The sequence below is a fragment of the Triplophysa rosa genome, linkage group LG5 (assembly GCF_024868665.1).
Source record: "Triplophysa rosa linkage group LG5, Trosa_1v2, whole genome shotgun sequence".
NCBI classification, from domain to species: domain Eukaryota; kingdom Metazoa; phylum Chordata; class Actinopteri; order Cypriniformes; family Nemacheilidae; genus Triplophysa; species Triplophysa rosa.
Genome location: NC_079894.1, coordinates 16,074,214 through 16,098,910, shown reverse-complemented (window position 1 = coordinate 16,098,910; position 24,697 = coordinate 16,074,214). Strand labels below are relative to the sequence as shown.

At 38.0% G+C, this 24,697-nt stretch overlaps 2 protein-coding genes across 2 annotated transcripts; both read right to left on the bottom strand.

The window, feature by feature from the left end:
• Positions 1-320: 320 nt before the first annotated feature.
• Positions 321-16,660, bottom strand: si:dkey-119f1.1 (Structural maintenance of chromosomes protein 6-like). Its single transcript, XM_057334528.1, has 27 exons — positions 16,583-16,660; positions 15,590-15,721; positions 15,010-15,127; positions 14,401-14,506; positions 14,183-14,319; positions 11,651-11,712; positions 11,486-11,566; positions 11,306-11,407; positions 11,008-11,127; positions 10,081-10,179; positions 8,913-9,059; positions 8,677-8,765; positions 8,401-8,565; positions 7,547-7,725; positions 6,703-6,904; positions 5,919-6,033; positions 5,654-5,814; positions 5,305-5,440; positions 5,138-5,218; positions 4,886-5,056; positions 4,633-4,770; positions 4,398-4,543; positions 3,343-3,468; positions 2,375-2,480; positions 1,927-2,079; positions 1,743-1,840; positions 321-630 (listed from the first exon to the last, which is right to left on the bottom strand). The coding sequence occupies exons 2-27, from the start codon at positions 15,716-15,718 to the stop codon at positions 528-530; spliced, it is 3,270 nt and encodes a 1,089-aa protein (XP_057190511.1). The 5' UTR covers positions 15,719-15,721; positions 16,583-16,660; the 3' UTR covers positions 321-527.
• A 2,220-nt stretch (positions 16,661-18,880) lies between these two features.
• rgs13 (regulator of G protein signaling 13) lies at positions 18,881-21,125 on the bottom strand. Its single transcript, XM_057334108.1, has 5 exons — positions 20,990-21,125; positions 20,856-20,897; positions 20,688-20,749; positions 20,340-20,506; positions 18,881-20,265 (listed from the first exon to the last, which is right to left on the bottom strand). The coding sequence occupies exons 1-5, from the start codon at positions 21,055-21,057 to the stop codon at positions 20,080-20,082; spliced, it is 525 nt and encodes a 174-aa protein (XP_057190091.1). The 5' UTR covers positions 21,058-21,125; the 3' UTR covers positions 18,881-20,079.
• Between the last annotated feature and the right edge of the window lie 3,572 nt (positions 21,126-24,697).

The window sequence follows — 24,697 nt, the reverse complement described above, 5'->3', positions numbered from 1 at the left end:
GTAATGCAAACAAACTGTTGTCTGTTACAGTAAGCTACTGGAATCTTAGAGTTACATTTGCTCTTGCCAGTTATGTGTGGCAAGCGGTCCAACTGGAGCAAGTTTATATGCTGCTAAACAAGAGGCTTTATTGAACACCAAGATGAAGCTAAATAAAGCAATGACCGTCATATCGCACCCTTCATATTTACATACTCCAGTGATACAAAAACAGTCATTCAGTGACTGTTTTGCCAAACTTACTTATGAATCAATCAAAAAATATATATATTCTAGCTGAATGAATGAACAGCAAATGAAACGAACTGACAAATGAAACCTCCAGTTAGGAAATATTTAAATGTCCTCTTTAAGTCAACATTGAAAAATAAAATACAACATTTAACAGCCAACGTTTAGGCAACAGAAAAATCAAAAATCCTTTACAGAAATCCTTGTGCATTGTTTTACAACGTAGGAAACATTGCCTGTATAAAAGAGGGAAATCTCCCAGAAAACAAGAGCTTATACTGTATTATATAGTCTGATCAGCTTCCTTCAGGGTTCCTCTGACCCAAAAAAAGACTGGACTGGCTGCGGTCGGGGTCGTTCAGACGCAGGATGTTAATTAGATTATTGCCAGGCAGAGCACTGAAAAAGGCAACAGAAAGAAATCATTTTTAACATCTGTAGAAATGAGTCACCCAGCCACAAAGATGTTGCTTCTTATGAAAACACCCACAACCAGCCTGCAGAACAGGTCTGTGACTTCTGCTGCATTGACCTCACAGTAGTAAGTTGTGGTTGTGAAGCTTCTAATGTAACTAATACACAATTCAGTCCTAGCAAATGTACAGAAAATTGCTTCAAGTAAATAAGCACTTATTTTTAAGCAATATATACGACAGTTAGGGCTGTCACGATTATTAAATAATCGTGTCATCGCGATTGTTTGACCTCATCGCGATGGTTTCACATCATCGCAATTATCGCGATATCTCTATAGAAGACACTAGGGGGAGCTGTAGTGCATCTGCATATTTTATTGTATATACTGTAACTAAAGCATGGTAATACTTGTAAAATGTACCACCACAACACAAAAACTAAAGCATATACCATAAAAATAACCTGCAGTACAATTTTATATTATTTCAGTGTGAAAACCAGTCTCCCAAAATCTCATTAACATAGAAGTAAACTTTTATTGTAGTCTTGCAAGTGAGAAAAAAACAGACTAGAAGCTTTTCTATGACTGATAGCATTTCAATGGTGGCTTCAATTCACTCCTGATCAATTTACTTCATTTACAAGTATTTGGCGGTTGTATTATTGACAGGTAGAAGCCTAAACCTTAAGTATGATGACCCAATTTTTTCCGATGTATTTCCAAGAAAAAGAACATAGTCTTTATATTCAGAACAATATGGTCGTTTCAAAGCTGAATAAAAAATGTATGAGAATTAAAATTCAAAGCTCTAAAACAGACAATTAATCGTCAGCCAAATTTCATAATCGTGACAGCCCTAACGACAGTGACACAGTATATACTGTTAGGTCACAAAATGAAGTGTTTTAAATGTTTTCAAAAACCGGTTACCACATAATAAGTAGTAAGAAAACAAGCATTTATTAAAATGTTCTTCTTAAGTGAAATTAAATTCCATCCGTCCAACAAACGATTTCGTCCCTGACATGTTAACAGTAACAGAATGTTGCTATATTAAGCAGTGATACAAACAGTAGCACAGTCGCTTCTGTACCTCATGCTCTGAGGAGTGAGGAAGACGAATTGCCTGAAACGCTGGCTTGCTGCTAATTTGAGCATCATGTCCATGGATATCCTTCGGTTAACCATGTCCTGAAATACAGAATGCAACCATACTCTGTTGAAGAGTGCTGCTGGAAAACACTAGCATGATAGAAATTATACACGTTAATCTTTACCATATAGACATCGAACTCGTCTAACGCCCGGAATGGCGCTTCTGCGATCGCCCACAGAGAAAGGACAAAGCAAACCGTTGAAAACGATCGCTCTCCTCCAGATAAAGATCGCATGTCACTCAGAGCGGCCTTGCCACCCTCTCCTGGCTGAACCTTAAAAAAAAGACAGCTATTTTTTCGGTGTTGCTGTTTTTGTTTGGGGTTGTGGAGGCGGGTGGAGTGTTGTAGATGTTAATGAGAGTAATGATGGGTTATACGCTACCTCTGAGGATTATAGTTCTACCAATAGTTATTTTTTTCAATGACCGAACTGATGCCAAAATCTATATGTACGCCATACATTTCACTTGCAATGTGAAATCAGAGCATTTAATATAAGAAGTAGTCAAACTACAACACATACAAACATACACATTTTACTGTATATATTACATATCCAGGAACTTACTGAGATGGAGAGCGCTTCATTCTTGTGGTCAAAGGTCATTTTCCCTATGTATCCTCTCTGAGACAGCATGGAGTCAAAATAGTACTTACAGCGCACAGAAAGATACCTGCCAACCCATACAAGCACAACCCAAAATATAAATACATGATAATGGGTTACATGGCTACAGCAATGACAAATTAAGACTTCCTGTTTCATTTTTAACACCACACAAACTTTAAAACAAATATCAAGAACAACAAAAAAACCAACAGAACATTTAAAAAACTGTATCAAATGCTAAATTAACTTGCTAAATGAACTACTTAAGTCTGATTCACTTAAGCACTGAACCTTACAAAATACACAGCCGCGGAAAAAATTAAGAGACCATTCCAAATTTTTCAAATCAACATTTCTAGATGTATTGATCCCATTCCTGTCCAGTGTTTGTTGAATTTTAATAAAATCAAACCTCAGGAGTGACAAAAGTCATCCAAGAGAAAGGTTATCACATACAAAAACAATTTTGCAACTTTTCTTTACAAATATGACTGTTTTATCGCTTAAAAGTGAATATGAACTTGTCTTTATAGTATTTGAGGTCTGAGAAAATACAGCATATTTTCTGACCTGCTTCTTCAGTTTTCATTTTCTACAATTAAATGCAAATAGAAACAATATTTCTATTTGAAATTTGGTAAAGAATATTGTTAGTAGTTCACAGAACAAAACAAAAATGATCATGTTACCTAAACACATGCCTATAAATAGTACATTTTAGTCTCTGAACAACAGTACAATAGTCTCTGATCCGGTCTCTTAATTTTTTCCGCAGCTGTGTCTAGCAGAGATGGCTCATAAAACTGATGGGTTTGAAGAGCCCAACATTTGACTTTAATATATTTAGACGGGTCTTTATTGTAATCAAATGAGTGAACAGGAGTCAAATGAGTGCATTACTCATAATGGAGACGAGCGCAGCTTACATTCTCAGCTCAGTGTAGACATTGTGTCTGGTGTTCATGATCTCAGTTAACTGCCGGATGAAAGCCTCCAGACCCTTCACTTGTCTGGCAATATTGTTGAAGTTTTCTTTCGCGTCATGGTACTGCCTGAAAGATTGAAGGACTGTCAGCTTTACTGTTATAACAACAAACTATACTGTACATTGCTGGGATTCAACTTTTAGTTTTGTAGTAATTATCCACTTAAATGTAAAGACACGACCAACTATCAAAATTAATGTTATATTCTGTAAATAACAAATAGCAGTAAATTTAGTCATAGCATAGATTACAACAGAAGTATTCCAGTGTTTCCCACAGGATTTTGACAGACTTGTGGCGCAAATACGACGTGGCGATGTCACAAATATGCTAATTATTTCGTGACGTCACCACGTTGTGCTTGCGTCGTATTGGCACTAGATTTCTGTTTCTCTTCTACTCTGATCTGTCACATTATTCTGTATTTTACAACTGAATGCCACCAGCAGTCACTTTAACTGCTGCTAAAATCCTGATTTATAAACGCAACATCATCAGACAAAATCACAATACAGTACATCTACATTATAGAGCGGCTATATGCTGTTTGCCCTTTCTCGACAATGTGTTGCTGTTTTACGAACGCTTCTTTGATTTTAAATGCAAGTGACAGTTAAATACACTACATGGAGCTAACTACACGCGCGGAAGAGTGGCCGAGGGCTCGCACACACATGGAGCTCATCGGAAGAGAGTGCATGTGAACACTGAGCGCCACGCACCACTCACACCACACAAGTCAGGCAAGAGAGAAGATGCAGAAGCGCTGTTTATCCGCTAGTTAATCGATTACAGACACAGTCATTATCACGGATGGATAAAAAATTACAAAATGTGACTGCAAATATACTTGGGCGGCCATTAATATATGCATTGTATGGGAAATGTTGTATTCAAATACTCATCTTTGTCCTTACATGTCCATGTTGGTTTAACCCAAGAAACAACCCACATAAGTTTGACTTGTAAATCAGTAAAATGTGAAAACTCTGTACCTCACGATAGTGTCTCTGTCTCCCTGCTGGTCCTGTTGTGTGGTGATCTTGTGTTTGAGGCGGCTGATCTCGCTGTCCAAACTTGTTGCCGTTCTTCTCACTTCTGTACGCTCCGGGCAGATTTCTGAAGCTTTTGCTATAGAAGCCTGTCGAATGAATGCTCTCGATCAATCACACATCCATCTGCTTGTGTGTGAGTGAATGCATGTATGCCAGCAGGTCAGTGTTCGGTCACCTGTAACTCCTGCTCTTTCACATTCAGGTCTCTCTTCAGACCCTCGATCATGTCCAAGTGGCTTTTGCGTTTCTCTTCGTAGTGTTTTTTGTGATGTTTACTCCTCGCGACCTCCTGATCGGTGTTACTCAACTGCTCCTACAAACATACGCACACACCACAAACTGTTCAGTAAGTAACATGGGCAATCAGAAAATAAAGGTTTTCTTTTTACACAAACACACTCCTGCGTTAAACGTCATTTGCCTCTGACCTTAATAGGTTCAGCTTCTTCTGCAATTTTACTGAACGCTTCCCTCTGCTCTCGGAAGAGCCGCTCAGCCTCCTCATACTCCTTTTTGAGCGCGAGCGCCTGCTTCCGGGCAGCTTCACACTCATCCCGACACACGGTTATCCGGCTGACAAGTTCCTCCAACTCCTCCTCCTAAACACAAGAGAAATGAGACACCCCCCAGCCATATTTCTGAAAACAAGCAAAATATCCCAACAAGCAATGGTGTGCTACCAAAGGTTTGAGATCCTCCAGCTGAGGTTCTTCTACATTTTGCAGTTCCGTCATTTCTGACTGAAGAGTCCGACAACGTTCCTGTGAGTTACAACCCACAACACAAATTAGACCAACAGCAGAACAAAAACAGTGATGCGCTTTGTGCAGAGCGGATATTTAGTCACCTGGACGTTCTTGCGGTCTCTATGCGCTCTGTCACAAAGGGCTTTGTTCTGTCTTGCGTCATCACGGACGCTCTGCATATTTTGCTGAAAGCGCTCCAATTGTGTTCTCTGTGTTTCCAAAGCAGACTGCAAAAGTCTGTGGAAAAAAATGCTTTGATCTTGCATGCTTGTTCATCAGACAAATGGAAACACTTTATTATCAACTCCAAGTTAATATCAAAAGGATGGAAAGCATCCAAGTAAATTAACAGCAAATATGCAGGGACACAAACTAAACCGAATGGCTAGCAGAAGAACATGAAGAAGAGTCTCAGTACACCAGGAGTTACTTAGGTGGTGACTTTTATACCTGATGTCCTCTTCCACATCTCTGCTGAGGTAGAGAGCTCTGTGCACGTCAGAGGAGTAATATCGGTTAGTGTACACCTGGTCTCCCTCACGGGTAAAAGCCTCCCTGCAGTGGTGTGGTGGGTGACCACCCTGCATGACTCTCCTCGCATCTCTAGCGTTCTGAAAGTGCAACGAAAGGACTTTACCTTATAAAGCTATAGAAGACGTAGGAAAGCATTTTCAAGCACACAGGAAAATGTCTGTGGGCATCCTCACTATCTCACCTTGATGAGCAGTATGGTTTCTATCCCTCTCATGTCAATCAGGCAGTTGGCCACAACTGAATTCTCAATGTCAAGAGCCATGAGCACTGTTGGGTATTCTGGATGATTGACAGCTCTAAAAACAAATGAAAGAGATAATCACGATTCCCACCAGATCCTTAATCCAGCCTCTTTTGTTCCCATTTTCACTGCTGTGCAAGTATTCAATTTTTCAAGACTGCATGAAACATCAAAACAATGCCAAGGACAACAGCGCTTTGCATCTATATTTACACATATTGGAAGAGGTTTTTACTGAAAGTGATTTGCGGTGCATTCAAGATACACATTTGAGCAGTATGTGTGTTCCCTGGGTATGGAACCCACAAATGTTTGTGCTACACACACACTGCTCTACCAGCTGACCAACAGAAACACTGTAGTAATAAGAGAACAACAATAAAAGGATTATTTTTATTTCAAGTTCGATTCGAGTTCATTTAGTTCTTCCTTTAAAACACTGGGGTGTAAATGGACAACATAAAACATTTTAAAGCATGCGATCTTGAAGGCATAATATCTGTATGAATGCTGGGTGTGAAATGTCTTCCTCTTTTTTCTTTGAAGTTATTTAAATTAGTTGTATAATACAATAAAATTGGGAAAGCAACAAAACTAGTTCTTATATAATCAAGACTGTCTACACTGCACAGCAAAAGGTATTTACCATTGCAGCTTTATTTACTGCAATATCACCGGTAATTACATAAAATAAAATTTTTGTTATGTGTCATGTGAACTGTACCTGCTGCCGACATTATAGACCGTGTCTGTAAACCTGCTGACGATAATCTGGGGTCGTCTGCCGTGTGGGAAGCAACTCCTCATGATGTTCTGCAGCACTTTCTCATCTTGGTGGTTATCGCAGCAGAAAGCCAACATCAGAGCCTTCAGACAACACTCCACTGCCAGACCCAAATCCGGATCTTGCAAACGGATGCAGTACCCTAGAAACAAAAAGACCCTCTAAACAACAAGCATTCATATGGAAATGTTTATTCTACACGTGCATCTTCATGTTGATTAAAGGTCCAGCACACGAAATTTAGCGGCATCTAGTGGTGAGGTTGTGAGTTACAACCAACAGCTCACTCCACCGCTCACCCCTCCCTTTCGAAGCACTATGGAGGCTGAGAGAGGATTAAGATGTTGTCATGTTTTAGCTTCTTTGCCGAATGAGATAACGTATTCACGAAACACGCTCAGTAGAGCATTTTGTCCATTTAGGGCTACTGTAGAAACAACATGGTGAATTCCATGTAGATAGAATTAGTCTAAGATAATAAAAACATAATACTTCATTTTGTAAGGTCTATATACACCTCTGAAGACATAGTTAATATGTATATTATATTGCATTTCTGTCAATAGACCCTCCAAAAACTACACCCTGGACCTTTAACCAATGAATGGAAATACAAGACATTTCTGAAAAAGAAATTAAAAAATTGCTCCAAAACATACTACATAAGAGATTTTATGGAATACTATAAAAAATGTAAAATGTTTTCTGCCTGCCTGAATGACTCGCTCATTGGTATATTTGTTACAGTTCAGAATAATTGTATGTGGTGAATTGTTGGTTTTACCGAGTGGTCCAACAGGTTTTCTCTTAAATCTGCCCCTGCGATGAGCCTCATCTATAGCCTTCAACAGTGCCGGCATGTGCTCGCCGAAACGACAAAGACGATCTTGCCGACTGCCTTCCATAGCAGCCAGGTCACGTCGTTTAGCATCCAATGCACGCTGCAGGTCTTGCTGCTCGCGGCTATAGAACAAAAATAAATAAAAGATTGTAAAAGAGGTACAAAATCACATTACTAATATTAGCCATTACTAAATCCCCTAGTTTAAATTACCAGGGTATATACAGAAATCATGGAGCTAAATTTAAAACTTTTTAAGACCTTTTTTAAGATGCTTTCCAGACATTTTAAGACCTTTTTTAAGACTCTTTCCAGACATTTTAAGACCTCATCGCCACTTCTAGTTTTAATCGGTTACATTGGCGACACTTTAACTTACATTTACTATATACTGATTTGCTAAACAGTCTTGGTTTGTGATAACTCCTTATTAATGCAACATAATTCAGAAGAGTGGGAACGAAGCTCCAGAGAATTAACTGAGTGACCAACCCAATGCAAGGTTTATTACAAAGAGAATTACATTTTGAATCCCAGATTTTTAATGTAATTTCATGTATTTAGATCCACTATACATTATCATAATAACAGTGACTTCAGTATAAACAGGCTCCCACACTATAACCGCGCAAAACATTGTTTTCTTGAACATTTTTCTTGGTTGAACCAATAGTGTCAGTTATGAGCGTGACTACCTGTTTGCATGAAATAATATTTTCTGCTATTTCGATTTTAAACAATTTTTCTATGCAAGACATTATAACCTGCACATAGAAAAGCCTTTCATTTGCACTAACCTCATTCTACCCAGGTTCTCTTCAGCCGCGTGACCTGCCTGTGCAAACTGGTCGATCTGCTGAGCCAAAGTGGAGTCCTGGAAGGCCAGCTCTTCCAGCTCAGCATGAATTTGATTCATTCTCTCCGTGCGAGCCTGAGTGTCAGCTGAGTTCAACTGACTTATACTGGACAGAGAAGAAGGTATGAAATGTAATGAAACAGCTGGAAATGGTAAAGAGATGTTGTGTAACCCACAGCACTGTTGTTTCCTTCTATGCACATATGAAGTACAGTACCTGCTTTTGAGTTCTTTGATACGTTTGTTGAGCTGATCTTTATCCTTCTCGAGGTCTCTTAAATTCGTTTTTTTCTGATGAACATTGGCCTAAGTCAACAAAAATAAGCAAAACAATTGAAATCTCATTTTTCGCCTTTATCAGCCACTCAGCATACAAATAGCATTCAGTGAGCACATAACTTAAAGTGAAACTTATTATGTTGTGGCACAGCATGTCTGGCAGCGGATGTGCACCTCGGCTCTCTTGAGATGTCGGTTGCGCTCCTGCACTTGGCTCTTCAGTTCAGTGCACCGCGGCTGTAGCTGTTGCATCCGCTCGGTTATACCCTCCAACTGATCCTGTAACTGTTTGAATATCCCACTGGCCTCCTGAACTTTCCCCTGAAACAGTCAACCAAAAATAAACCCATCGGATTTTCAAAAAGGATTTATACCAAGCTAATAAAAACCACTGAAAGGTTAATGATGTTCTAGTCATCATTATTTATAATCGACTGGGTTACTGGCAAATGCTAGCCTTAATGGGACTGTCCCTGCAAATAGCCTGCTGTTACAAATGACCCACTCTATACCATTACCCATAGGACAAGTTCATGAAAAAAGAACTGAAATAATAGGTTTCATGTCTTCCAAATGTTACAGCAGTAATATGTGAGGATCTTCAGAAGCTGTTTTTTCTTATTAGATGTTCTAACTGTTTCTCACTGTCATAAGTGCACAATGAGTCTGAAAAAGTGTGTGAAGTTACCAAATGATATCACTGCTTTAAGCTTTCATGTGATTGCGATTACAAAATAAAGTAAATATCACCGGTGTGTATAGTTCATCCCAACAAAATGCTGCTCCATTGGATTATTGTGGTATAATCGATTTCATATTAAACAAAAATTTTGATTGGTCACTTCACACACCACCTACAACCAAAGTGTGCAGGACACTGTAGTTCATTTATGTAAGTGATGATAGCAAAATAAAGTAAACTGTGACATATACCCCAAAATTCTTCATACGGTGGACTACCAGTAAAATTGATAAAAATTTGACACTTGACCATGTTGACCTTTTTACACCACAGACTGAACAAAATTAAGCATTGCTTGGTAACTGGTGCCCGAAATTGGTATTATCTAATTGTGTACTTAAATTTAACAGCTGACAGCTATTCAACCAAATCCATTACTTACCTTTCTATCAAAGTTATCTGACATTATCAAGATGAATTTGTTCCGACAGTTTAACTCCGAGCTCTTGTCATATTTTATTACCATTTTCTAAACTATAGTGAACAAACGGTGATAATGTGAGAAATGTTGAAAATGAATTTTGGTTGACTGTATGTGGCCTTTTGTATCAGACTTAATGGAGGAGACCAACATCTGGCTATGTGTGACTATTTTATTACCTCCCACTCCTCCACCTTCTGATCATATTTGATGTTGGATTTATCTTCGGCTGTGATTCGTTCCCTCATGGGCTTCATCTCATGCTCCACCTCTGCCACCTGATGCACACGGACACAACAAAACCATCTACGTTTTGGTTTTCAGCTACATGATAACAAAAGCAACCTGCACACGGGGCGATGACGTACTTCCGCTACAATCTCAGCCAGCTAAGCCACTCCCGCTCTCATAGTGCTGAGGTCATTTTTCACCAAGCGATAACAATGTATTTAGTAAAGAAAACGCTACGGCTGAGCATTGCAAAAGTTCACTAAGCTTTTTTTCATATTTGAGAATGTAGCTTGAAACGAATAGCCTGAAGAGGTTCTCCTTTTGACGTAGTGTTTGGATAGTTTGACTCACGTCGTTGACTGTTGATCGTACGTGCATCTTGAAGCGATAGAGTTGAAAACGCCATTGTTCCCTATGGACGCTACGTGCACCGTATGTAACAGAGTTGGCTGAGATTTTAGCGCTCCGTGTGCTTATACCCCATTGTCAATTTGGAAACACAAGACAATCTTTACCACTGTACTGCTTAGAAATATTTACCAACTCAATCACTGAAGTACCACAGAGTGAGCGCTTTACATATTTGAGGTTTTCTTATTCAACACAGCTGAGTCACTTTAACATCCCATAGGCTGAGTGTTCAGAGTGTTTATAAATTGAACTGGGTGTGTCAGATAAGAAACACATCAAAAAATGTGCCGTGCTGGAGGGTTTTATTTATACCGCACACAAATCCAATAGTTTATTTTTTTAAGTAATCTCATTCTGGAGGTGATAACAGTTGGGACTTCTATAACAGTTTTTATGATTTGTATCCATTTATTTCGAGTCTAACTGAGCTATTAAAACCCATAGTGTACAGTAAAATTCCTGACCAGAGCCCACGCCATCTGATTCTTCAGCACATCCAACTTCTGCTGCATTTCATCCAGCGAGGACAGATTTTTATAGCGCTCCTCCTTCTCATGATACCTCCTCTTTAGTTCTTGAAGAGTCTGCATGGGAGGGAAGGGTGTTTTAAAAATAAGTTGTAGAGTCAGAGGCGGCATCTTAAACAGCACCTAGTCTAGCGATCCAATCACACAATGTTTCCAGAGCCATTAGATCCATCATTCCAAGGCGGTAACGCAAACCAGCAAACATGCAAGTGTAATACTATATCTCAGCCCTCACCTCCTTGTGTTTCTCCACTGTATTCTGGGTCATGGTCTTGGTCTTCATGATGTAGCTGTAATCTTCTTTCATCTGATCAAGCTGGGTGGCTTTCATAAAAAACTGCATAAAGAAAGCAAATTATTAGTTTGCATGTTGTATGACTGACTGCACAAACACGCATTTACCTACAAGACTCACTTTGTATTTGTCCCCCTCTCCTTTGGAGTGGAGGAAGTGTTTGCTCATTTCCTGGGTAAGGATGGAGACTGGATTGTCTACCTGAACATAGAAAAGCAAAAGAAATTCAGTTTAAACAGCTTTGTAAGCAACATTTTGAGAACTGAGAAGATCTTTCAAAAATACCTGGATGTTAAAATGATCCAGAATATAGATCAGCTCTTCCTTTTTGGATGACACAAGATGACCTAGTTGGAAAGGGAGATAAACCAATTCATCATAAAATTCATAATTATTAATGCATATACATCAAATCTGAAATGTTGTCTCGATGTTTATCTGTGATAAATTAGCCATAGCTCTCTTTGCCCGTAGCTTTCACCCATCAGGTGTGATATACATTCATCCTTAAAAACCACAAACTAAGCAACATAAAAGAAAATTTCACCGACACTACATTACAAACTTAAAAAGGAAATTTGTTTTCAAATAATTCAACATTTTCCTTTCTTCTTCTTGAACCAAAATCAAAGAAGCACTGATCTAGACCTCTAAATTCCACATATGTTGTGCATATGTGCACATATGACTCAGTCCATTACACACTAGAAAAGAATTGGATCCTGGCTTTAATTACTGGTGCTTTAGCACATCTTCATTTAACCTCTCTGTTGTGTGTGTGTGCAAGACTGCAAGAAATGACACATGAACAAACATAAACATCTGTTTAAACTCATGCAACCCCCACAAGTACACTTAATGACAGGCTGTCACTAATGAGTTCTGTGCCAACAGCGGTATGCACATATGCATGGACCTAACAGCTGTGAAAATCACTCAATATTCAAATTGAATTATTTTGGGACACAGCTAAATTTTATTTTGAAGAGCTATGTAGCTGTTGGGGTCAAATGAGGTCAGATGGAGCAGCTCATTGGGTTTTAACTGCTAAGCAGTGGTGTAGTCTACGTGATACGCAGGTATACGCCGTACACCCACAAGAAAAGATCAAGAATTTCCGTATAACCACTTAAAAAAAGCGTGATGATACGTAACAACATCGTCTTTTGTCAGGAAAGTGCAACGCACTGACTTTTGGACCATTGGTGCAACCGGGAGATATGAAACAAAAGGAGATCATGAATGGCAAGCATTTAAACAGGTGACGCTGCAGCAGGTGCTACAGAAAATGAGCCCGACGAGGCTCATGCGACGCTATACGCGGGGTCCCCATCCCTCGCGACAGTGTCCTGGGGTCACAATTGCACACTCTGTTTGCCGGTGTATTATACTGTCTGCTGATAACTCCCCCCCCCACACTTTAAAACCACTGCGTAGTCTTTAACAAAACGAGCATATTTGTTATCATTAACATACCTGTAAGGGGATTGTTGGCATATTAAATTGTATCTAACTAGCCAACTTCACAAACGTTAGTTTGTGTGGTGAATCAATACATGAGGGAGAAAGGGAGAGATAACTTGTACTACAATGTTCATAATTGGTTTAGATGATAAGAAATGAGAACTCCTGGCCAGCCTTGTGAAAGTCAGGCTAGAGACACTGCCAGCGATCTATAAGTGCAACAGATGCTTGATAAAACTGCACAAATGTTCAAATGTTAATTATTATAGTTAACTACCAATGTCAATAATAGGTGTAACTTGCACTCCTAAGTGTGACCCAGTGTGTGAAAACTAGGCTAAAAATCTAGTTATTAGTGTCGAGCATTAAGCCCATTGCACATTGAGTCTGAAATTTGCGTCCGAAATTTCCGCACGTTAAAAAATAAATACGACCTCACATTGTGTCAATCACATTTACACACTGCCTCCGATATTTTCGTCCATCATAAAAAAATTCGGACCGGGTTCGATTTTCTGCGTTTTTCGCATCCGTCAAGCATTTTGAGTGGCCTTTTATAACAATTCAGAGACACCGAGAGCCTAATACGAAAAAACCCATACGAAAATTTCAGACTGTATGTGCAAAGTCCTTTAGAGTTTGATTTTAACCATTTACTTCAATATGAGTCTTTGACATGGCCTTAGTCAAACTAAATCAAAATCTAAAGATTATACTTTCACAGGATATTCTTTACATTATGTTGGTTGCCCTGCTGAAAAAATAATAGAACCCTGCCCAAAACACAATAGATGCAGATGGGAATCAATATAGCACCCATTAATGCCAAAGACATTTTTTATTTTGTAATAGAAAAAATGGTGGTACATAATGGTATTTTAATGGAAACCACTAGAATTTATGTAATACTAATTTTTAGCAGGGTTTATGTAGAAATAGTACATCACAAATAAATGACTTTATAGCTGGGTTTTCACATGGATCACAAATGTGCATTGAAAATTGCCATCTGATAAAACCTGTGCTAGGGATTGTATACATATGCCATCTAAGGCTAAATGTAACTCTTAACTGACTGATTTAGACAGTGATTAACAAAACCAGCAAGTCCCCCCAGCTGTCATTGGCTATTGAAATCTTGCTTGCAATAAATCTTTCAGAATGCTCTTGATTACATATAGAGACATACTCTATGCATTCGTGTGTGGCGGAGCTCATGGGTTGTCGATCTGGGACGGATGAGTAGGCTGGGGGGGAATCAGAGTATACTCACTACAAAAAACTAGACTACACCACTGCTGCTAAAGTGAATGAGTATACAAAGCAAATATAGTTCTGTAGGTGTAAACATACCTGTTTGACTTTTTACTTTATACGTTCTCAGCCCTTCGCTGGAAATACGAAGATCTATGATGATGGATCGACCAAATACTTCTGGTTTATACGCATCACGACCCCGATTACTTAAAGTGATGGACACATCCGCAGAGCTGAACATTTAAGATGCAAAACAAAATGTGTAAGACTGTGTGTAATTCCATACAGATGTAAACAGAGTAGATTTGCTGTACCTCTCTCCTTCCTTCACAAAACCTTTCAGCGAAGAGCCTCTGTTGGTGGTGATAGCTTTACCACCCAGAGCCACAATTAGAGCTGTCAGAACTGCACTTTTACCACCTAACACACAAATATAAGCAATAAGTACACAAGCTAAAATGGTTTGCCAGCACTGGCGGTTTAAACAAACATTCCAGCTGGCACTGAACCTCTTGGCAGGTTTGTTTTTTAATGTGTTCAGAATTGCAGGCGCATGGTGTTTCTCAGCCCAAGGGTCCATGGAACCCTGGTGGTGTGTAATGTAATTACAAGGTGTCAGCAAAGGCATTTTTCTAAATACTTTTCTTATGGAATTAAATTATCACATGACATTTGCTAATAAAAGAAAATCGTGCAGATGTTAAAGATGAGGGATGAAGGTAAACTGTTAACATGGGCAGTTTGTTTTTTTATCGGTCAACTGACATTGGTGTGTAAAGATACTTGGTTTCATTTGTTGGTTGAAAAAAATTGTTGTAATATCTACAATAGTATTCTGGTCTTCAAGAGTACGCTTTGAAAATAATGGAGGATCAGCAATGCAAATGCATTCCTTAAAAAAGGAAACACGGAGAAGTACTTACTTCCATTGTTTCCTACAACAAAGTTGACGTTTGGGCCAAATGCAAAGGGTCCAAGCAGTGAATGACACATGAAGTTCTTCAGAGAGATACTCTCTATGATTCCTACCTCACCGGAGGCCTATTAACACATTAATTTTATATATAATATATTTTAAGAGTACATCAGAAACAAATAACTTATGTCTGTGAAATGAGCATACATGAATTAAAGGGATAGTTCACCCAAAAATAAATATTCTATCGTCATTTACTTACCCTCAGGTTGTTCCAAACCGGTATAAATTTCTTTGTTCTGATAAACACAGAGAAAGATATTTGGAAGAATGTCAGTTACCAAACAGATATCATCTGTTTGGTAACTGACATTCTTCCAAATATCTTTCTCTGTGTTCATCAAAACAAAGAAATGTATACAGGTTTGGAACAACCTGAGGGTAAGTAAATTTTCGGGGGAACTATCCCTTTAATACAGAGGTTTTATGACACGTAAACAGTCCAATACTTCACATTCTTAAGACATTATTAAAAAATATGTAGGGCAGTTTTTATGGAAAAGAGTGTTGTGTTGTGTACGTCTTACACCCTGTGATAAGGAGGACAAAGAATCTCCTGAACCAAAGTAGCCTGTTTCTTCCTCATCTTCAGGTTGAGAAAGCCGGCTTCTCTTGTCAGGTGTGAGCCCTGAACTACTGCTCTTCCTCTTTGACATGTCCTACACACAACATGTTACACACTTTTTATTCACAAATCACAGACTGTCATACACAAACTCACCATTCCTAACACAAATGTTATTTACGCTTGAATCGCAGAGATATACAATTAAACACCTATAAAGTAAAACTTAATTAAACAACAGCACTCTGTAAAATATTTAATTGTAAGGACCAATAGCCAATGATCGTCACAAGTTTAAACTGGCAGCTTAAACGTTTTATGGGGATACACAGGCCAGCTGAGATTATTAAAATAGTGCAATAAATATAAAGAATCGTCACAGTTCTGGCAACCCTCAATCACAGAAACCAAAACCACAACAAACTCACAAAAGGATGTGTTACATAGTCCATACCGTCAGCATGCGCACACATTACTCTTTCGTAAATGGTGTCATATGCGTAGAACAAGTTGTATCGCTAAAAATACCAAATATTTCGTATTTTAATTTTTTTACATATAACAAAATAATCACGTATTACAAAGTGTCTGACGCACAAATTACAAAGTGTCTGACACATTCAACGTTACGCAAAATGAAACTACTTTCGATCGACAATTCGATTTTGTAAACTTTCAAACGAAGTTAACACAAGTCTAAACACAAACTTTACATCGGGAAACACGACAACATTAAAGTCACATGTGTTTTATATATGCGTCACGTATGTAAGATGACTAACATCGAGCTGTCCGCTAGAACGTTAGCAGTCAAGCTAAATATTTCCCAAAGAAGAATGTATTAAAGTATTTTTTCCAAAACACTCCAGATATGTAGCACATATAAGCAATCTGTAAGTCTTATTTATATGTTATCGAAAGTAAATAAGATAAAGTGTGGGAATACACAACATACCACTGAACTCTCCTCGCTCGCGCGCTTTGAAGGCTCCGAGAGAGATGACGCCACACCGTTTCCGGCAGCCCTCCACCAATCAGAAGACCTTCAGATAGACCAGCGGTTGATCCAGCATAGACATAAGAAATACTCCCGGGCACAACTTTTAATCATTTACCATTTAACAAATACCAGATCTGGAGTTTTATAACAAAACGTTTATGTAAGTTCTAACCTCATTATTATTATCATCAAAAACTGAAGTGGTTTATCACTATTATTTGAAACGACATTACACTAAAGTTGTACTTTACAAGTTTCCACTAGATGGCACAATTGACCGTTTTATTTTAAAGTAATTTTGCTGGTATAAATTAATAAAATAATACCAAATATATAGTGTTGACAAAGGAAAGAGGGCCTTCCATAATGCAATAATATATTTTTCGTTACAAAAATTATAAACATGATTAAATCTAGTCTCTTTTTACCTACTGTACCTCAGTCAGTACAATGTGTAGCTGATCCTGGTTTAGCATGCCTAAATGTCCCCACTAAAAAATAACAGATGTCATGGGATGGCAACATAAAAAACACTGATTTAAACAAAATAAACAAGCACAGTCAGGAACCATTTCATTTTATTTCCAAAGTAGCTGCAAACTGTATGCTCAATATCTACATCTGTGAACAATGTGATTCTGTTTAAATGTGCAACATGTGATGACACAAGTGATAAACATACTGTACAGTGCATCTGCAGAACAGTTTTTGCTTATATGAATGTTTCTTCGGTCTGGTAGTCTCACAATCTCACAACCTCCATTTCTGCTGTGTTTGTATCTGTAGATCAAACAGGGTGAAATCATAAGGATGTGGCTTGCGTGCGTTCTTGAAAACTTTGACTAGGCCTGACGTCTGTTTTACTAACATAAACTGTGTCAGCCCTAACTGGTTAGATATCCTTATTATACTAAATCAAATTAGAGGAAAACACTAAGAACAAGTCAGAGGCATTGAATTTGATAGTTTTAGGTATCTATAAAGCGCCAGTAAATAATGTTTATCTAGTGCGCATAAATCTCGCTATACAACTGAATTAGGTCTTGAGAAATGACTCTCTGTGACACTGACAGATCTTGAGCATCAAAAACAGAATCTGTCCGCGCGCGGCTATAAGATCATAAAAAGTGGTTTATCTTACATGTTCTCCTCTGCCAAGGGGCTTTATTACCACCCCATATTACCTTACATGACATTACCAGAACCCAGTTAGCGCCCACAATGCCCTAGCAATCAGAAATTGCTGACACGCTTTCCTTAATTTGAAGACTAGACTTCCTCACAAAGCTTTCGTGTCTTAATGTTTACCGTCTGTTTGTGGTGGGCTATTAGGGTCAGAGAAAGATCATTGTGTATAAAACACATTTTTGATGTTCTGTCTCTGCAAATTGTCTTTACCAGGTTGTCTTTACTGTAAAAATACCTCTACTAACTTTAATTACCATAGTAAACTCGGTAAACCATGGTAAAAAGAATGGGAGTAACTACAGGGCTATGAGCCCACAAACTCAGTCAACAGTTGTTTGCAATGAGTTATCAAATCATAACTCAATCATTTATGTTGCACATTGTGATTAAACGTCATAGACTGTGACATAAAATGTAGAAGTAAATAACTCAAAATTTTTCAGAACACCTGACCTGCCATAAACCTACAATATTCACAAGATATGCTGCATATTGTGGTTAAAGGTAATGGCAATGGAAGTAAATTACTCAGAATTTTCACTTAGCACATGACCCACCAAAACCCTACAATGTTTTTACAAAGGAAATGAAACATGTTTTTTCCTGTATGGTAAGTGTCATAAAAACTAGACGGTTTGTGTGTGACACAATGTTTCTTGTCTAAACTGAGAGTTGAAAGAATATAGCTTCAACTTCCTTACGTCTGTGATATTTGAAAAAAGTACGGTGACCATCACAGTGTTTGTGTAAACAGGGAAGTGGTGACAGAAAGTCAGACATCACCATGTGATGCTTTGATCATGAAACAGAAAGCAGTACTGAGAAGGGGATCTCCAGTAAAAACGTCTTAATACAACATTTTGTCTTACATGTTTGTGGTTGTTTGTGAGCGAATAATAAATTAAGTGCAGTATGGCTAAATGAATATTTTCTAGTCCCTTAAACTTGCATACCTGAACTTTTAACCTAGTCTCTGGGTTTGTTTAGTTCACATAGGTGTTTTAGCAAAGGAGGGCTTATTACGTTTACCATAAACATAGTACCATAAATATTTTATTATTTAATGTACAACATTTTATTATTTAATACAATGACATTTGTAGCTACTATTGTCCAACATTTTTAGGACCACTTAAAATGTGGGGACCACATATCTTTAACAAAAAAACAAGCAAAACAACTACTATTTTCATTTGTGTTATTAAGTTATTAAATAAAATTGATTCAAGTTATTAAATAAAATGAGCTTAATAAGCTTGTCTAGCAGTTAGTATAAAACAATATTATATGTTTGAAAAAGTAGAAACATCCAGGGAATATTTTTGATTGGTAGGAATTCTGAAATTATCCAACATCCTACTGTTGCATATTGAATTAATATAAAGGTATTAACGTCATTCCAAAGCCATCTTATGCTTTCAACATAAATTTGACAGTCATGATTTATTATGTACAAATTGTTAAATAAAGTTCACAGGATATTTCTGTCCAACAGGCCCAGGCCCAGCTTACATCTATACATGCATATCTCCCACTGTTTCTTCAAAATACAATATAGCTACGTCTTGTTCTTAATCTCACTGCAAACGTAACAGAATGTTTACTGTATTTAAGGTTGAGCAGTATTAAATGAATTTCAAATGCGTCCTTCACATATATATTTATGACATGTTACAAGTATCACTGCATATTCTTATGCACGTATGTACAGTACATGTATGGACTTTTCCAATAGTTATTCTTTATCAAAGCTGTACGTAACAAGCAAAGTTAAAACCCTTGTTTTAGCACAAAAAAAATCATTTGACAGGCAAGTACAGTAGGCCATCCTTAACTGTTGAGCGGAATGACTTAATACACAATAGCGTTTACTCTAAAAATGCAATGTGGTCACATACATTTACAACCATGTCCAAATGTAGTATGCGGCAATTGACCTGATCCCAAAATATGTTGGACCCCGTGTGCACCCGTATATAGCGATATCCACGATGAGACAGATGTCAATACCAGGTGTAAACACAGGATCAATGTTTCAAATGTTTCATGAGCTCCTGTGGTTCAACACACCTACAGAAAGCTCATTTGTCATAAACAGTGGAGCAGTGTACTACAGCTGATAAAAACGGTAGCTTATACAAGAGTTTATGTAGAGCTTGATGTCCCATGCAAATCCAGGCCCAAAGAAATTTCCTTGGCCATCACGCTCATTGCACCGACAATCCAACAAAAGTCTCTGGAGTCTTAAAGTCTGTTTTAGATGTTCAGCCATTGAGCCTATCTGACACTGACTCCAGAAGAGATCTGTAGATGTCTGAGCGAAGGAACCTGGGATATGAATCCCTCTCCATTAGACCATATACGATCTTCTGGGCATCGTCGAAACACAGTTTAGTTGGAGCTTGAACGTTCTGTTTGATGACCTCCCTCGTTCTGTGGTCGATGTTTATCTGAGGAGAAACCGAGAGTGGTGAGGATGTTGAGATGTAGATGTAGCATGTAGAGATGTTCTCAATGTGCTTACCTCTTTGGGAGCTTCTGCCTTGATGTAAAGTTCAAATATCTTCTTGGCCCTTGACGTCAGCCTGGATGAAGTCCTGACTTTTTTGAAATCTTCACAGACCAGCCAAAATTCAATATTCTCATCACTGAACTCGGACTTGAGGAAGGCGTGGAACGTTGCCATGCCATCTAAAATAAAAAATGAAGGGTATATATGACACTTTTGTTCTCTTAACCTGAACGGGCCTAAGTTCATGCATGTATATGTGTGTATATAATGTATGTATGAAATTTAAACAGGTAAGTTGTATTATGTGAAGTATACTAGACGCAATACAGTTTATTTCAAAATGCATACAGTAGCACTTACATTTTGATCTAAGAAGGTTTTCCAATGACTGGGACCATAGCAGTGTCTCACTGGAGTTCAGTCTGTTTAAATATAGAAATAAAATATGAGTAAGTTTAAAACACTTTGAAAGAAGAAAGAAAGAAAAAAGAAAGTGAAAGAAAGAAAGCAAAAGTAAAAAGTGCTTACTTGTGTGACATAGGGCAGCGAAAACGCCACTTGTCTAGTCTCCTGAGGAGGCAAATTTGTTCAAATTAAGATAAATGAACCAAATCAATAAGAAGATTTACTATAAATAAAACACAATAAAAATATAAATGTACCTTGAGTTGACAGTTTTATCCTCGTTCATATTGTCCATTTCGGGTGAAGGTGACAATACAGTTGGCATCTTTACAAAGACTTGTCTGGTGTTGATGTGTGCAGTTATGTTTCAGTTATTTCAGTTCATGAGAGCGGGACATTCTTACATCCGCTTTATATACAGTCCTGCCCGAGCGTCATCAGCTTAGCATTAGCTAACCACAAAGAAAGAGGAAGTTTTCGGTGTGACGCTAACTAGCTAGGTTGAACGCAATTCTGTTCCAGCCTATCGTTCTATGTATATGAAAGCTGTCACACAGCCTCTGTGTAAATGTAGAGATGCAAATCAGATGGAAAATTGGAAGAGATAAGCAAATGCTGACTTTTATATCAGACCTTTTTATATACAAGTTTTGTCTGTGTTTGCCTAAAATACATAATGACTATGCTTTCTTTAATAAGCATCTTTTAATATTGTTTTGCTTCTTTCTTTACTGGACACTATAATGTAGTGTATTGTAGTTAGGCTAATGTGCCAGTCAACATCATTTTGGTCTCTGTACCAACATCAGCATGTCAGAAAAGCAAGCTGAATGTGTTTTAGCTGATCAATAATTGTAAAAAAATATTTTCACATAAAAACGTAAAACACATAATATAGGCCTAATTGTGTTATAAACTGTGCATTATAAGACATGTTCTATAATAGCAAACAAGCTTTTGCTAGCATTAGATGAGAATGCATACACAGCTAGTTTAGCTAATTCTTGGGGTTGCTGGGGAATTTGCTTGTGGTTTAGAAATATGATTTTGCAGAAAGCCTATAGTTTTCTTTAAGTATGACCTAAGAAGTCCCTATTCGTAGGGAAGTTTGGTAAAGAAAAGAAAGGTATTGTCTACTAATGCATGTCACCATAACACAGAAAGCCTCATTCAAGTCAACAGTATCACTTCTGGTATTTAAGTTCCCTGAGACCACACTTGTTCAGACCTGCTCTATTTACAGAAGAGAGTTAAGGCCTTCTGTAGATACAACAAACACAATTCATCGCTGCCCTTCTGAAACCCCCATCTCCATATTTGTAGATTTAAATTTTTTGGCCTTAAATCTCTAATAGTCACCCTTTACTTTTGTCACTGGGTTTTGCAGAAGACTAACCAAGTATTAAAAAGTGCTTGTTAATTTTGACAACACAGAATTTAAAAAGTACAGTGTTTTTCCATTTCCCGAAATGGACAGCGACCATTTGCAAAGTGCACTATATAGGTTTTAACAGAAAGTAACTATTCATAGGTTGATTTTGGTTGTAAGCACTGTGCCATTCAGAACATTGCTTTTTTGAATGGTCTAACATGGTTCAATTAATGGTGTGAGTTTTGGGCAGAACTACCTGTTTGCTGAACATTTGCAGTTCCATTAGATAATGATAACAGTGAAAACACTGCACTTATTATTTTTAAATTTCGTAATATTTGTAATAAATATAAAATACAATATTCAGACTGAATTTTACTGATTTTACAGCAGATCGCTCCCTGAAGCCAGTTTCCATGCAGTTATGCACGTGATAAAAACAAAATAGCAGGTGACCACCGATATGCCTTTGAGCGAATTACTCTGACTACAGTAAGACTAAAATAGGCCATTCTCCACATTTGTTTATGCAGAGAGAATGGGAAAGAATTCAAGCAGGCTTCCAGAAACTTGGTTGGACAAACACATAGTCCCGCCCCAAACTCACAGCATTGGTTGAGCCAATGTTGCCGTGCCCAGTGGCTTGAACAAACAGCATTGTTTTGACAGCTCTGCAGAGCCACAATGTTTACACTTTTCAGGGAAATAAATCTATTTATGTCTTACTTGCCTCTAGATGTTTACAGGTGATATATAGGGGCATATTTACTTTCATATGTACTATACACGCTTATGCACTTGTGAGAAGGAACAATGCCATTTGCATGCTGGGTCACACAGAAACTGATGTCTTGAGTTGCAACATTATTTTCACTATTCAGAGGAGCAACATTTCTGAAATAGGCCCATCACCTTGTAAAAGCAGTTTTACCAGAAAGACTCGGGAGGCAAGATTATGTGACAATGAACATTTATTTAGACAACTGGTCAGCGACGATGTCGAAACTGGTAAAGTATATAATTCTTTGGCGTAGGCCCCGTCCATAGCTTGCATCCAGAGGGTCAAGGATTCCTGCACTTCCTGTCTGATGATGAAGGCAGGGGCGCAGCCAACCCCCTTTGTGTTAATAGACAGGGGCCAACCTGGTGGTGGTGGGGGGGGATGGGGGTAAAATCCAGAGGCTTCAACTGCGAACGCAAACAGAGAGTAAGTGGCGATCTTATATACTACAAGTGTTGGATGATGATTGGTTGGATGTTAATTGTGTAGGTCTATACGTAGTAGGTGACTTGATATTGAGTCTTCCCGGCAGACTTGCGCTGAAGCTTACATATCTAAGTGCATAAAATACAAAACAAGCATCATTGTTTGGGAAATTTTCAAAAATTTTCAAAGCATTACTCTGAGGTTTCATTTTTCACAGCTGTTACATCTCACAGCCATCATGTTACACCTCACAGCTATGTCACACATTCAAGAAAAGAACCGCGAAGCAATGAGTAAAAATGAAACTGTCAGACAGGAAACTGAAGGCATTATTTAGATATTGATTGCATAGGTTTGTATGTGCGGCTTTAACTTTTTTAAGAATCATTTCACAACAAACTGATGAAATGAGCACATAAGCAGATAATAAACCTGAAATATACATGAAATGATAACAACTATGACGCAAAACAACTGTTCATCTACTGTAGCTGTATACCGCACTGTACAGCACCCATAGAGGTCAACATAAACCAATAGACCTATTTATACACACACACACACACACACACACACACACACACACACGCACGCACACACACACACACACGCACACGTGTTCATTTTTTTCTCCATATTTTAGAATCTTTCTTCATTATTCAAAATGTTAGATTTGTCATGAAAAAAACATGTTTGTTTGCAAAATTATATTTTTGTGTACTAAACAACTTTTTTGACCGGTAGTGTACAGTATATATAAGCTATATAGTGGAGCACTGCAGCCAGTCTCATAACCATGCAGTGACAACCACACTAAACACCTTTGCATTGTGGTGATGACAGGTCAAGCAACACTAAGAAAATGGAAACAATTTAGTTCAACCTACAGTATCATAAACAAGACAATGGAGATTAATGGTTGATAAAATGACCCTGTGGAAACAGCCCTGTCACAACAGCACATGACATCAAGCCTTCTGAAACATATTGTCATATTGATGAAACTAATGTTTCCCCTGAATATGAATGTGTACTTAAAAAAAAGAGTAAAGAGTTTGAGGAAGTTGCTATGGCATACAGACAGACACCCACACAACAGTAGCACATGAAGACATATAGTGTCAACCGCTATGCCACAGACAGCCAAAAAGTCAAACCCAAGTTAAACAGCCGTTAACCCTCAACGCCAACGGTCTGGCTAGTTAAATCAGAATATTTTGTTATGAATTTTAAAGGGACAGCACGCCCAAAATTCAAATTCCTTTATTATTTCTTCCCGCTTACATTGCTCCAAACCTTTCTTGGAGTAAAAAAGATGGTAATGTCAGTGACTGACATCCAAGATCAACATTCACCTTTACTAAATGAAAAATGAGCTTAAATTAG

Excerpts from the sequence above, each read along its gene's own strand:
- si:dkey-119f1.1 (XM_057334528.1), bottom strand. The coding sequence starts at position 15,718 with ATGTCAAAGAGGAAGAGCAGTAGTTCAGGGCTCACACCTGACAAGAGA. Across the intron at positions 9,060-10,080 it reads AGAAGGTGGAGGAGTGGGAG|GGGAAAGTTCAGGAGGCCAG; the intron begins GTAATAAAATAG and ends TGACTGTTTCAG. Across the intron at positions 6,034-6,702 it reads GTCTATAATGTCGGCAGCAG|AGCTGTCAATCATCCAGAAT; the intron begins GTACAGTTCACA and ends ATTTGTTTTTAG.
- rgs13 (XM_057334108.1), bottom strand. The coding sequence starts at position 21,057 with ATGCCAACTGTATTGTCACCTTCACCCGAAATGGACAATATGAACGAG. Across the intron at positions 20,898-20,989 it reads GATAAAACTGTCAACTCAAG|GAGACTAGACAAGTGGCGTT; the intron begins GTACATTTATAT and ends TTGCCTCCTCAG. Across the intron at positions 20,266-20,339 it reads AGGCAGAAGCTCCCAAAGAG|ATAAACATCGACCACAGAAC; the intron begins GTAAGCACATTG and ends GTTTCTCCTCAG.